This window comes from Gopherus evgoodei, chromosome 16 (assembly GCF_007399415.2).
Source record: "Gopherus evgoodei ecotype Sinaloan lineage chromosome 16, rGopEvg1_v1.p, whole genome shotgun sequence".
Taxonomy (NCBI): domain Eukaryota; kingdom Metazoa; phylum Chordata; order Testudines; family Testudinidae; genus Gopherus; species Gopherus evgoodei.
In genome coordinates, this window is record NC_044337.1 from 2,736,813 (window position 1) to 2,752,326 (window position 15,514).

Sequence of the window (15,514 nt, forward strand, 5' to 3'; positions counted from 1 at the left end):
CTCTGGCAACTCATCTTTTTAAAGTTCTAATTGATTCTAATCTTCTGGATCCTGAAATGACTCTCTAGTTTCTCTTCAGTGTTTCTCAAATGCGGTCAGCGTGGCTGCATACAGCCACCAGAAGGCTTTTCTTGCGGCCACAGCTGCCTGGGCTGTGATGAGAGGGAGGAGGAGCTTTGAGTAGTGGTTGGGCCCTGCCCCCATCTGGAGAGACAAAAGCTGGAAAAGCATGCAGCCAGTGAGTTCCTCACCTTCCCAGGTCGGTGGGGTCAGGGTTCAGCCCTTGGGTGGTGGGTGGCATGCTTCAGCTGTGGTGCTTCAGGCTCCGTTCCCTGGCCGCGCGGTGGCAGGCTCTGGCCCCAGTCTCATCCCTCTCCTCCATCACCGTGGCCCTTGCTGCCTCCTGCAGTGCTCCCACTGTCTCTGTACCCACCTCCCCATCCAGGGCTTCATTTGTCCCCAGGCTTGCCGGGACTGGGTAAGTCTGCTGTGAAAAGTGATATTTGTGTTTGTTCATATCACTTTTCACAACAGATGTGCTCTAGCAAGTCTTAAAAAAAAAAGCAAAAGAAACAACAAGAAAAAAGACAAACATGCAAAGCACCTTATTTGTGTTTCTATTCTGTTTAGGTCTAGTAAAATAATAGACAGCTGTACATAATTTTTAATATTGAGTCTGCAAAAAAAAAATCCTAAATAAATAAATTACAGTGATTTTTGGCACATATATGTGCATGTTTATTTGTTTTTCATAAAGTTAATTACGAATTTTAGGAAAAATGGTGAGAGCAACCCCCAGCAGGAGTTGGTGGCCGCACTCTGAGGCCATCAAAAATTTTGTTGTGAGAACCCCTGCTCTATATGATGCTTGTAAGATCTTAGATCCTCCAGCAGTACAACAGTAGTCTGATTGTTTCATGGAAGCTTCCAACTTTCCTGAGGTGTGTGCAGCCAGTCACCTGATGGCTCTCAAATTTTTTTCATTGCTGTTGCTCATAGTGATTTGGAGGTGTTCCAGGTGCTTATGCAGACCAGATGTGCACTGCTTAATCATTCCATAGACTCTTATTGTCAGAGGCTGTAAAAGTGTGCAGAGATGGCATTATCCCAGCCTTTGCCTCTGACGCAGCCCCAACATTAGTCTTTGAGCTTTCACCAAATCACTGATCCTTACTCCTGGGCAGTGATGAGCTGCCAAAATCTTAAGAACTGGTTTCCTACTGTTTTTTTGACGGCATGTCGGTGGCGGGTCCTTCAGTGCTGCTGAAGACCCTCAGTGAGTGAAGGGACCCCCCACTGCTGGGGGGGCATGTATTCCCTCTGTTCCCCCACCATTATCACTGAGGACTCTGTACTTCCCCCTCCCCGCTTAACTGACTCCTTCCTTGCCTGCCCCACGCCGAAAGGCCCTAGCACAGCGGAGGAAATTGACCATGGAAGCCACAACTGGAGAAACCCTGCTCCTGGAGGAGGGCACCTGCCTGTTTGGTGCTGCAAGTAAGAGCTCTGTCTGGGGCTGGAGTGTGCACCGCAAGCAGACCTCCAGTGTGAAACTTGGAGGAAGGAGGTGCCCCCTTTGCTTTCCATAAGTGGTGCCCCTGGCCAGGGCTCCCTACGGCTTCTCCACAGCTGCTTGTGTCAGCCCCATGCCTCTGCAGAGTGGGCACAGTGACAGGGACAAGGGGTGCACACTGGGGATGCTTCCAAGTGGGGAGCACAACCCACTAGCTTGCACAGTGGTGGGGGATCGCCCCTCTCCCCTCGGACATGGACTCTGTGACGAGGCTGCACCCAACCCTCACACAGTGCAAGGGCCAGGCCTCCTTCCTCTCTGTGCCAGGTGCACGGCAATAGCAAGCGAGAGGGACAGAGTCACGCATGCTCAGCCCCCATCCCCACGAGGTGGTGAGTTACGTTTCTCCTGGCTGCTCCCAACAGCCAAACCGATGCACCCACTTGGGACTGCTGCCGGAGAGGGGACTGTGACCCCTTTTGCAGCCTCTGTGTCACTGTTATTCTGTGGCGGACATGAATTCTGCAGATGTGCAAGTGGCGCAAAATTCCCCCAGAACTTATCCTGTGGATTCAAATCTCCTTGTTGGAGTCGAGGGCTAGTTCAAGGCAAAAATCCTTGATGCTGAGTGGGGACATAGGAGGACTTCACAATAGATGTATCCATACAGTCACCACAGTGTGGTGCTAATTAGCCTCCTTGATAGCAGTCTCAGCAGAGGCAATGGCCCTGGCAGCTGGCTCTCTGGAGTATAAAAGCACATTCAGGAAACCCTCTGGTCCTAGTCCTAGCCTTGTGACCTTTAACCTCCCATATAATCAGGTCTGTTTCTGTGCTGGCTTATGTTTGCCATCTTGCTCGTAGCAAGTGATCTGCTACAGGCAAGTTCAGAAAAGCTCATTGCAGAGGGAGGATATGATATTCCGAGGTGCAATCCACATCAGTGGGGGGCTGTCACCCCAGAGAGCTAGCTGACGGGGCCATGCTGGGTGGCAGGGGGATGGGTTCAGATAGTCAGGTGTCCTTTGTTTCTTTAAGGAATCTCCATCCTGCCCCAGGTTTGATGTGGAGCCTGTTAGGAAACCTCCACAGGTTGCTGTTGTACGTGGTCAGATGAGTAAAGCCTATTTTGGGGGCCAATCTGATGATTTGTTGGGGTCTGTCTCATTTATTTTTTGATCTCTTGAGGTTGGTGATACTGTGAGTGGCACTTAATTATATTGCATTTTAAAACAGCGGAGAAAGTTGCACAACCCTGAGAAGACCATTTTGGGAATGAGAAGAAACAATTATTAATTGCTTGTCATCCCAAAACTTGTATCTGCAGTTGATCTGCAATCCGCAAACATGATCTGCGGTTATCTGCTGATGAGCCCCTTGCTTACTGGATTGCTTGTGAACTGTTCAGCTTTCATAACTGTCTGAGGTTGTTAATGCTGAGCTATTCAGCTCTTGGGCTGTAAGGTGGATAGATAGCTGGCTCGATCATCAGGCTCAACTGGTAATGATCAGTTGCTTCTTGTCTGCTTGATACTGGCTGCCAACTAGAGTGCCCCAAGGGTTGATCCTGGGGCTGGTTTTGTTCAATATTTTCATTAATGATTTGGAGGATGGCATGGATTGCACCCTCAGCAAGTTTGCAGATGACACTAAACTGAGAGGAGTGGTCGATACGCTGGAGGATAGGGATAGGATACAGAGGGACCTAGGCAAATTAGAGGACTGAGCCACAAGAAATCTGATGAGGTTCAACAAGGACAAGTACAGAGTCCTGCACTTAGGATGGAAGAATCCCATGCACTGCTACAGACTAGGGACCTAGTGGCTAGGCAGCAGTTCTGCAGAAAAGGACCTAGGGGTTACAGTGGATGAGAAACTGGATATGAGTCAACAGTGTGCCCTTGTTGCCGAGAAGGCTAATGGCATTTTGGGCTGTATAAGTAGAGGCATTGCCAGCAGATCGAGGGATATGATCATTCCCCTCTATTTGCCATTGGTGAGGCCTCATCTGGAGTACTGTGTCCAGTTTTGGGCCCCAAACTACAAGAAGGATGTGAAAAAATTGGAAAGAGTCCAGCGGACATCAACAGAAATGATTAGGGGGCTGGAGCACATGGCTTATGAGGAGAGTCTGAGGGAACTGGGATTGTTTAGTCTGCAGAAGAGAAGAATGAGGGGGGATTTGATAGCTGCTTTCAACTACCTGAAAGGGGGTTCCAGAGAGGCTGGATCTAGACTGTTCTCAGTGGTGACAGACGACAGAATGAGGAGTAATGGTCTCAAGTTGCAGTGGGGGAGGTTTAGGTTGGATATTAAGAAAAACTTTTTCACTAGGAGGGTGGTGAAGCACTGGAATGGGTTACCTAGGGAGGTGGTGGAATCTCCATCCTTAGAGGTTTTTAAGGCCCAGCTTGACAAAACCCTGGCTGGGATGATTTAGTTGAGGTTGGTTCTGCTTTGAGCAGGGGATGGGAGTAGATGACCTCCTGAGGTACGTTCCAGCCCTGATACTATGAAACGGAGCGCTTTTGCTCCAGCAAAAGCTGGATTCCTAGCAGGTTGTAACTTAACGTGAGCGTTGTCTCCTTGTGAGGCAAGCCAGTTCCTTGGCTGTTCATGATGGCTCTATAGTTACTGATTATAAAGCACATGATCGCCCTCCTGACCCCATTAAATCCTCTCTTCAAAGGGGCCTTGAGGGATTTTAGATCAAGCTGCTATTTCGCAACTGGGAATCTCTCTACTGGAGAAGGTGGGCTGGTTTTGGTCTCCCAAAGGATGTTGTGGTGATCTGTGTCAGGTAGTGGTATATTCACTGTCTGTTTGCTGCACACAGTGATTGCTGAGGCTGCTGATGTTATCAGGGATGTATTTAAATTCATAGCTTCTGCACGTGAGAGCTAGTTCAGCTTAGTGAAATATAAGCAGTGTCCACAGCATCTGTTGGAACTCCTAGGTGGAAGTTCTCATTTAGGGATCATCCTTGCATCTTTCAGCTTAACTTCATATGGCTGCTCTACCTTATTCTATGGCCATTTCATAGTTTAGCAGAAGCTATTGCCATTTAAAATCTTTCTGTTAACATAAGAACATAAGAATGGCCACACTGGGTCAGACCAAAGGTCCATCTAGCCCAGTATCCTGTCTGCCGACAGTGACTAATGCCAGTGTCCCAGAGGGAATGAACAAAACAGGTAATCATCAACTGATCCATCCCTGTTGCCAATTTCCCAGCATAGAATCATAGAATATTAGGGTTGGAAGAGACCTCAGGTGGTCATCTAGGCCAACCCCCTGCTCAAAGCAGGACCAACACCAACTAAATCATCCCAGCCAGGGCTTTGTCAAATCTGACCTTAAAAACCAGATTCCCCCACTTCCCTAGGTAACCCATTCCAGTGCTTCACCACCCTCTTAGTGAAATAGTGTTTCCTAATATCCAAGCTAGACCTGCCCCCACAGCAACTTGAGACCGCTGCTTCTTGTTTTGTCATCTGCTACCACTGAAAACAGCCGAGCGCTGTCCTCTTTGGAACCCCCTTCAGGTAGTTGAAGGCTGCTATCAAATCTCCCCCCAGTCTTCTCTTCTGCAGACTAAACAATCCCAGTTCCCTCAGCCTCTCCTCATAAGTCATGTGCCCCAGCCCCCTAATCATTTTCGTTGCCCTCCGCTGGACTCTCTCCAATTTGTCCACATCCCTTCTGTAGTGGGGGCCCCAAAACTGGACACACTACTCCGGATGTGGCCTCACCAGTGCCAAATAGAAGGGAATAATCACTTCCCTCAATCTGCTGGCAATGCTCTTACTAATACAGCCCAATATGCCATTGTCCATCTTGGCAACAAGGGCGCACTGGTGACTCTCATCCAGCTTCTCATCCACTGTAATCCCCCGGTCTTTTTCTGCAGAACTGCTGCTTAGCCAGTCGGTCCCCAGCCAGTAGCAGTGCATGGGATTCTTCCGTCCTAAGTGCAGGACTGTGCACTTGGCCTTGTTGAACCTCATCAGATTTCTTTTGGCGCAATCCTCCAATTTCTCTAGATCACTCTGGACCCTATCCCTACCCTCCAGTATATCTACCTCTCCCCCTCAGCTTAGTGTCATCTGCGAACTTGCTGAGGGTGCAATTCATCAATAAAGATGTTGAACAAAACCAGCCCCAGGACCACCCCGGGGCACTCCGCTTGATACCGGCTGCCACCTAGACATGGAGCCGTTGATCACTACGCGTTGAGCCCGACGATCTAGCCAGCTTTCTATCCACCTTATAGTCCATTCATCCAGCCCATGCTTTAACTTGCTGGCAAGAATACTGTGGGAAACCATATCAGAAGCTTTGCTAAAGTCAAGCTATATCACATCCACCACTTTCCCCATATCCACAGAGCCAGTTATCTCATCATAGAAGGCAATCAGGTTGGTCAGGTATTACTTGCCCTTGGTGAATCTGTGTTGACTGTTCTTCATCACGTTCCTCTTCTCCTTCAGGAGAAGCAGAGGTGAGGTTGGAGGAGCTGAACTGGGGGCTAGGGGGCTATTTGTGAGGTGGGGAGCTGGGGAGGCAGAAGTGGGAGTGGGGCAGAATTGGGGTGAGATGGGGGCTGGACTGGGGAAGGGTGAGTACAGAACTGATGGGAGCTGGAGAACTGATTTGGATACTAAAGGCACAGGATTGATTTGGAAGTTGGGGGGCAGAATTCATTGCTTGGCAGGGGATGGGTAGATGTGGGGGTGAGATCTCCTGCAGCACGGGCCAAATCCTTGTACCCAATATATTTGGGAACATGGGCAGCACTAACAGTCTCTTTGGGGAGGGGCAGGAGCAGTTCACCAATTGTTAGACTGAAAAAACAATATATCTTTGGCTCCCAAAATATGCGGTAATTTACAATCTCCAGATGTGTTGAGGTCTGACTCATTTATTTTTTGATCTCTTGAGTTTGGCAATACTGAGTGGGACTTAATTATATTGCATTTAAAAACACCAAAAAAGTTACACACCCTTGGGAAGACTATTTTGGGACTGAGAAGAAATGATTAATTATTTGAGGCACACTACAATTAATAATTAAAGGTATCAAGGTGTGCTGCAGCAGAGAAAAAGTTGGGAACCACGGTCTGAGAGTGACGTGACTGTTGAGTTTCTGTACAGGGCTTTCTCCCGGAAACTTGTGCCAGAGAACTTACTGTACAAACATGGAGTGATGACCTGTAGATACTAACCCTTCGCGTATCTTGGTGCCTTCCATCCAAGGAGCTCATTGCACTTTCTCAAACACTGATTAACCGTCAGTCCCCATTGTGTGCTCGGTTTCCATATGGGATGAGCACAGAGAGGTGAAGTGATTTGTCTAAGTTTGCCCAGGAAGTCATTGGCAGCACTGGGCCTGGAACCCTGCTCTCCTGGCTCCTAGTCCTGGGCTGCAGCCAGAGAAACAGTGTTGTTAATGGGAGTTTGCTGGGCCAGGCCTTATGTTTGCAATCCATTCTTTCCTGCAGCTTCCTTGAAATGATGGAAGCCCGAAGTCGAGGACACGCATCCCCAATGGCGACTAATGGACAGAGCCCTTCCTCTGGCTCCCAGTCACCCATAGTACCTCCCAGCTGCACATCAACAGACAGTTCCAGTCCTGGTACCCCCCAGCCACCACCACCTCAGCAGCTGCCTGCCAACGCAACATCCCCTGAGCCTCCATCCTCCTTGTCACCCGTGCCTCCACTAGAGGCTCAGCTACCACACACATCGTCCCCAGCTGCAGCCTCTCCAGCAACGCCTGTTGCAGTCCCACTGCAAAAGCGCAGCATTATCTCCCGCCTCTTTGGAACTTCTCCGGCACCAGAGATGTCTCCTCCCCCGCCAGGTAGGTGCTGACGCAGAGAGAATGTGGACTTTGCTGTCTGGTCGCAGGTGCATGGGCATACTTACAATATTGCACTTCCCCGCTGTCCTAATTTCTTTGCTGTACCCCTCCTGTTCCCTGTGGCAGGCAGAGCAGGCAGCCCTCGTGTCTTAGCAATGCCAGGCTTATATTTGTTCAGTATAAATCCAAAGAATAGTGCAGTTGCTTCATTCTTTTCTTTCAGCTGCCTTGCTTGATTTGCCTTGTGCCTCCAGCAGTGCTCACACCAGCCTCTGGGTGGGACCCCCCTCCAGCAGCAGAATGGTGGCTCTGATGTTGAACTTCAAGGCTGGGAGGGGTTAGATGTAGAGGGCTCCTGGGGAAAGTAATAAACTGTCAGTTTCTGAGTAGGAGTGTCCCCTTCCCCACTGCTGGGCCTGTGCCACTAGCATCAAAATCCAAATGGTAATAGAAACCCATGCAGCCGCTGCCTGTATGTAACTATGGCAGCTGCAAAACACACTTGCATGTTAACAAAGAGCAGTCTGCTGTTTGTATTTAAGGAACATAATCATTCAGCCAGAAATTTGAAGTGGTCACACAACCGCAGCACTGTGCTAGCTCTACAGTAGATTCTCCTCTGGGGAAATATGCACCAGCAGAGCTGGCATGAGGGGGAGAGTGGCCCATGGTAAACAGCGGAGCAAAGTAATGTAAAGGTCATGGAGAACTAGTATCAGACAGATAGAGTCCCAGTGCAGAGGCATCCAGGGCTGTTCATTGCTTTCATTTCTACTGAGCTAGACCTTAATTTTCCCATCACGTTCACTTTACTTACAAAGCTGACTGGAGCTGCCTCTGCCTAGCGATTAGCATGACGGGTTTGAGTCACCCTTTGCTAAATAACCTCCTCCTTCAAACTGTCACTCTACGGAGTTCAGAAAGCTATAAAGACACCCACAGAAAGGGGAGGCGCTCAAAATGCACACTCAAGTTGAGTTTTAATTCTCCACATCAATGGTGGGCAAACTTTTTGGCCCAAGGGCCACACTGGGGTTGCAAAACTGTATGGAGGTCCAGGTAGGGAAGGCTGTGCCTCTCCAAACAGCCTGGCCCCTGCCCCCTATCCGCTCCTTCCCACCCCTCGCTCCCTGACTACCCCCCTCAGAACTCCTGACCCATCCAACCTCCCTGCTCCTTGTCCCCTAACTGCCCTCCCCAGGACCCCACCCCCTATTCAACTCCCCCGGTCCCCTGACTGCCCTGACCCTTATCCACACCCTTGCCTCCTGACAGGCCCTCTGGACTCCCATGCCTATCCAATTCCCCCTGTTCCCTGTCCCCTGACCGTCCCCCTGAACCTCCACCCCATCCAGCCGCCCCTTGCTCCCTGTCCCCTAACTGCCCCTGGCGAGCCCCCATTCCCTTACCATCCCGCTCAGGTTCACAGCCCTGCGGCCTGGGCGGAGCCAGCCATGCTGCCCATGCAGCAGCATTGCTACGGGGGAACGGGACAGCAGGGGAGAGGCCAGGGGCTAGCATCCCCGGACAGGAGCTCAGGGGCTGGGCAGGATGGCCACATAAGAACGGCCGTACCGGGTCAGACCAAAGGTCCATCTAGCCCAGCACCCTGTCTACCTACAGTGGCCAATGCCAGGTGCCCCAGAGGGAGTGAACCTAACAGGTAATGATCAAGTGATCTCTCTCCTGCCGTCCATCACCATCCTCTGAGAAACAGAGACTAGGGACACCATTCCTTACCCATTCTGGCTAATAGCCATTTATGGACTTAGCCACCATGAATTTGTCCAGATCCCTTTTAAACATTGTTATAGTCCCAGCCTTCACAACCACCTCAGGTAAGGAGTTCCACAAGTTGACTGTGTGCTGTGTGAAGAAGAACTTCCTTTTATTTGTTTTAAACCTGCTACCTATTAATTTCATTTGGTGACCCGTAGTTCTTGTATTATGGGAATAAGTAAATAACTTTTCCTTATCCACTTTCTCCACATCACTCATGATTTTATATACTTCTATCATATCCCCCCTTAGTCTCCTCTTTTCCAAGCTGAAGAGGCCTAGCTTCTTTAATCTTTCCTCATATGGGACCCTCTCCAAACCCCTAATCATTTTAGTTGTCCTTTTCTAGTGCTAGAATATCTTTTTTAGGGTGAGGAGACCACATCTGTACACAGTATTCGAGATGTGGGCGTACCATGGATTTATATAAGGGCAATAATATATTCTCAGTCTTATTCTCTATCCTCTTTTTAATGATTCCTAACATCCTGTTTGCTTTTTTGACCACCTCTGCACACTGCGTGGACATCTTCAGAGAACTATCCATGATGATGCCAAGATCTTTTTCCTGATTTGTAGCTTAATTAGCCCCCATCATATTGTATGTATAGTTGGGGTTATTTTTTTCCAGTATGCATTACTTTATATTTATCCACATTAAATTTCATTTGCCATTTTGTTGCCCAATCACTTAGTTTTGTGAGATCTTTTTGAAGTTCTTCACAATCTGCTTTGGTCTTAACTATCTTGAGTAGTTTAGTATCATCTGCAAACTTTGCCACCTCACTTTTTACCCCTTTCTCCAGATCATTTATGAATAAATTGAATAGGATTAGTCCTAGGACTGACCTTGGGGAACACCACTAGTTACCCCTCTCCATTCTGAGGATTTACCGTTAATTCCTACCCTTTGTTTCCTGTCTTTTAACCAGTTCTCAATCCATGAAAGGACCTTCCCTTTTATCCCATGACAGCTTAATTTACGTAAGAGCCTTTGGTGAGGGACCTTGTCAAAGGCTTTCTGGAAATCTAAGTATACTATGTCCACTGGATCCCTCTTGTCCACATGTTTGTTTGACCCCGTCAAGGAACTCTAATAGATTAGTAAGACACGATTTCCCTTCCCTATGTCATTGGTACCTACATGTACCGCGACCACCGGCTCCTCCCCAGCATTACACACAAGTCTGTCTAGATGCCTCGAGAGATCCGAGGCAAGTCACCATATGGTTCTCCCGGTCATCACAAACCCAGCCATCTATGTTTCTAATGATCGAATCTCCCATTACTAACACCTGCCTTTTCCCAGCAACTGGAGTTCCGTCCCCCGGAGAGGTAACCTCAGTGCGAGAGGCAACCCCAGCACCATCTGGAAGGAGGGTCCCAACTGTGGGAAGGTTTCCCTCTGCTCCCATTGACTGCTCCGCTTCCCTGGGCCTTTCTTCCTCCTCAACAGCACACAGACTGTCTGAGCGGAGATGGGACAATTCTACAGTGTCCTGGAAAGCCTCATCAATATACCTCTCTGCCTCTCTTAGCTCCTCCAGTTCCGCCACCCTGGCCTCCAAAGTCCGTACGTGGTCTCTGAGGGCCAGGAGCTCCTTTCACTGACTGCACACATATGTCACCCGCCCACAGGGCAGGTAGTCATACATGCTACACTCAGTGCAATGAACTGGATAGCCCCCACTCTGCTGCTGGGCTTCTGCCTGCATTGTCTCCCAGTTAATGAAAGGGTGGTTTAAAGCAAGGGGTTTTGGAATATGGTTTGGAGTATAGGTTTTAAGGGGACTACAAGGGAACAGGTAGGACCGACAAGGGACCCCCCCTTCCCTTCCCAACTCCCTTGCAAAACTCCCTGTTAGGCTTGTCTTTGTGTTTCTTAAGAATCTGGGGTGCAAATTAACCTAGGAGAAGAGTAAAGATTGCTCTACAAATAAGACCCATTAAAGCAACTTTTATTTTACGTAACACCTAGGGGTATTGACCTGTTGGAGGCCTCTTGCTAGGTACCTTACAGAGCTAGAGTAAGTGGCAGTCCTTGCCCCAAAAGGTTTAGTTTAAATGACAAGCTCACATATGTGTGAAAAAGCCAGGTGAAAGACAAGGGAATAGTAACAGGAAGTTTTAATGTGGACTAGCTTTGTGCATGGTTCATAGGTGTAAAAAGCCAGTCCTGGCTGTAATCACAACCCCCGTTATTAGCTGGCAGCCCTCTGCAGTTATAGTGGCATAGGTGAGTTTTACAGAGGAAAAGATAAGTTGAGCTTGGTACATGCTAAACCAGCAATAGGAAAAGGCAGCTCGTGGCTGCCTTCTTGCGAAGCAGTCGTTTGATCTGAATGGCCTGTTGCATTCCTTCCGCTACACAGCAAATGTCCAAGACTGTTGTGGCTGTTAGCTACATGTCTGCACACACAAGTGACCGTCCGCATGCTAGAGAAGCATTGGGTTTGAGATGCTTAGGGGAGTAAATTCTCTGCCATGCCAGCTGGGCGTCATTTATGCCAAACTGATCACTGTTCCGTCTACAGATGCTGCTACTGTTCTCCCCAGTGAAGTCCCTGCAAAAGTGCAGAGTGTGGAGGACTTTATTCCTGATGACAGCCTGGACCACAGCTTTCTGGAAGATACAATCCCTCAGAGAGACAAGGGAATAGCTAAGACTAAGGACCACAATGAAAGTGACAGGTAAGGAGGAAAAGAACTGGGGTTGGGGGAAGAGGAGTGGGATAGAAATAGCATTTGGAAGTGCAGTCTGGGTGACTGAGGGAAATTGTGTGACTCCAGCATTTTCCTTCAGCTCTTAATACACACAGTATGCTACACAGTGCAAACCCCCAAAAGGTGTGTATGTGTCCCAGTAGTGGTAGCCTCATCTCAGACACTTTCTCTGACTTCTTGGGTATTCAGGAAAGGAAAATGGCTTGAGGCGTGCCCTGCTAGCAACACCTATCCCTGCCAACTCAAGCAGGTCTGCTTGCCGTAATTATAGTATCACTCACGGGAAGAGAGGGTGGGTCTCTCTCCCATTAGCCAGGTCCCAAAGCCACTTAGAACCACTCCACACAGGAATTTACTGTCATCCAGAGCAGAGTGAATTATATAATTTCCAAATCCCCTCCCCACTACTTCTCTCTGATTGCTTTCTAACCTCTCCTACTATTGTCCTCTGTTAGCTCTGGCTGCTTCTCTTCTGTAAATTGCCCTGGCAGCAGATGCTTGAAGAATCCCATTTACTGCATTAGCAGGATGAGTTTGTCCTTGCCAAAGCATTGTTCTTCCTGATACCCTTTGAATGCCAGACAGCTGTGGTGCCACTAGTTTAGCCTAATTTTTTTTTTCTGGCTTTGATCGTGCTTCCAAAACTGAAAGGCTACATCACTATATGACTTTAACTGAGATTCTTGCTTGAAAGGGTGTATTGCAAGTAGGGCTGTTGATTAATCACAGTTAACTCACACAATTAACTTAAAAAAAAGTAATAGTGATTAATCACAGCTTTAATCGCACTGTTTAAACAATAGAATACCAATTGAAATTTATTAAATATTTTTGGATATTTTTCTACATTTTCAAATATATTGATTTTAATTACAACATAGAATAGAAAGTGTACAGTGCTCACTTTATATTTTTTATTATAAATATTTGCACTGTAGAATGATAAAAGAAATAGTATTTTTCAGTTCATCTCATGCAAGTGCTGTAGTGCATGCTCTTTATCATGAAAGCGCAACTTGTAGATGTCAATTATTTTTGTAACATAACTGCACTCCAAAACAATGTAAAGTTTTAGAGCTGACAAGTCCACTCAGTCCTACTTCTTGTTCAGCAAATTGCTAAGACAAACAAGTTTTGTTTACATTTACAGGAGATAATGCTGCCTGCTTATTTACAATGTCACTTGAAAGTAAGAACAGACATTCAAATGGCACTTCTGTAGCTGGCACTGCAAGGTACTTACGTGCCAGACGTGCTAAACATTCATGTGCCCCTTCGTGCTTCGGCCGCCATTCCAGAGGACATGCTTCCACGTCTACTTTAGAGACCTTACAGTGGCACAGCTGTATCAATGCAGTTGCATTGCTGTAAGATCCCCCACGTAACTGCTTTATACTGACAAGAGAGAGCTCTCCCATTGACCTAATTAAACCATGCCCAACAAGCAGCGGTAGCTATATAGGCGGGAGAGCATCTCCCACTGACACAGTGCTATGCACACCAGTCCTTCTGTTGGTGTAACTTACATTGATCAGGAGGGCGTTTTTTTTCACATAAGTTCAAGTGCTTGCTCATGTCAATTCAAAGTAGGTGTGTGCACGCCGCGTGCACAGTCTTCAGAAGGTTTTTCCCCTAGTGGTACCCATTGGATCGACCTGGGTGCACCCTGGAGTCATGCCTTCAAGTCGCTGAATATAGATCCTTGCTGACCTACTGCCTCCGCAGTTCCATCTTACCACCAGTGATGGTTGTTGGAGCTGAGTGTCTCTTGCTTCAGCAAGCGTTTCCTCTAGTGATTTCTGTATCTTCAACCTGTAAATATTTAAATAGTATAAGTTGCAGTTAGCTAATAGCTAGTTAGCGTTTGGGGGTTTCCCAAACTCAGTTCGTTCCCCTCTTGGTGTTCGAGGCCTCGATCCCAACGGTGCCAAATTGCTATCCCCATGACTCCTGCCTAAGGTACCTGGGGGAAGCACGTCAAACAGATTGTTGCAGGATCTGCAAAGGGTTCTGCCCTAGAACTAAAAAGAGAAGGGACTTCAGGCTCAAACAACTCCTCATGAAGGCAGTTCTCCGTCCCCAACTGGCTCTGGGCAAGCAGGACATGGCACCGAGCACCTCCGTGCAGAGCACGCGGTCCTCTGTTAGAGAAGCTATGGCACCAAAGAAGGACTCTATGCTTAGAGACCCTCGGCACCATCATTTCCTGGTGCCGAAGTCCGTGGCAGCAACTTGGCACTGCTCACACTCACCGCTGCCTCACAAGAGGCACAAGAAGAACAGTAGAGGGTGCTCGCCCACAGTGAGAGCATCTGGGACTGACAGCGCTTGGCATCACAGTCATCGGACTCAGAGGCAGAGTCCTATTACTCAAGACACAGCTGGTACCGGTCAGAACAGCGCTGCTGTAGACAGGAGACAGATTGAGTCCCCCCTATGGTACCGGGGCTGACACAGTGGCAGGAGCCCATGTCATCGGCATACTATCAGGCCTGTGGTACCTATTCCACAGGCCCACAGTCGGTAATTTCAGAAGAGCGTGCCCCTCCACCACCCCGAACCATCTCCCACCACAAGGCATCGAGACAGCTTCAGACCCCAGTGCAGAGCCCCTTCTAGATACCAACGCCTTGACTGGCACCGAACAATAAGGCACTGGGCAGGGACAATAGCAGGGTACCAGGAGAGTCCAGTACCGCCTAGGGTGTGATCGTCTTCTTCTCCCGATAAGGCAGGGGCAGGATGGTCATCTTCTGCTCCGCCCCCCATTGACAGTACAGCCCATCAGGGGCTCCAGGTCGAGGAGGTGGTCGAGTCAGTAGACCCCATGGTGGACATCCTAGCCCCTGAGGGGCTCTCAAGGGTAGCATTATCCCTCATAAAAAACATGCAGACCATCACGAAGACCTTGTGGCAGACTCCTGCTTCTTTCCCCCCTACAGCTAAGGGGGTAGAAAGGAAGTATTTTGTACCTTCAAAAGGGTAAGATACCTGTTTACTCATCTGTAGCTGGGGTTGCTGGTGGTAGCAGCTATGAATGAGAGAGAAAGGCAGGGGCAGCAGGACCCAACCCCAAAATCCAAGGACTCAAAGAAGCTGGACCTCTTCGGCAGGAATGTGTACTCCACTTCGGATTGCTAACCAGCAAGCAATTTTGAGCAAATATAACTTCAATTGGTGGAATACCTGGATGAAGTTTAAGGAGCTGATTCCTGCAGACTCTAGATCAAAGTTTGCAGCTGTGGTGGAGGACAGCAAGGCAATGGCATGGACCTCTTTGCAGGCCTTAGTGGACACGGTGGACTTGGCCACATGAACCGTGTCCTCTGCCATATACATGAGAAGAAGTTCATGGCTCCAAGTGACGGGCCTCCCCCTAGAGGTCCAGCAGACAATACAAGACCTGCCTTTTGTTGGCTTGGGGTTGTTTTTAGAGCAGATGGACTCCAAACTCCATAGTGTAAAGGGTTCAAGGGCAACACTGAACTCTCTGGGCCTGCATACTCCCACTACTCAGCTGAAGCATTTCAAGCCCCAATCGCCTTTGTGTTTCTACCCTTCCCAGCCTACACAGGATTTCTTCAGGAAGTAGGGCAGGAATAACAGGTGCAAATCTCCCCATCTGCCACCAGTCA

General features: G+C 48.6%; 1 protein-coding gene across 5 annotated transcripts in view; it reads left to right on the forward strand.

Annotated features, from left to right (window-relative positions):
* Positions 1-15,514, forward strand: part of RABL6 (RAB, member RAS oncogene family like 6) — a 110,677-nt gene that overhangs the window by 70,874 nt on the left and 24,289 nt on the right. For all 5 annotated transcript variants that reach the window (XM_030536108.1, XM_030536105.1, XM_030536106.1 and 2 more), the window contains 2 exons: positions 7,015-7,376; positions 11,690-11,846. In XM_030536108.1, the coding sequence (XP_030391968.1) occupies positions 7,015-7,376; positions 11,690-11,846 (519 nt within the window). The remainder of the gene's footprint in view (positions 1-7,014; positions 7,377-11,689; positions 11,847-15,514) is intronic.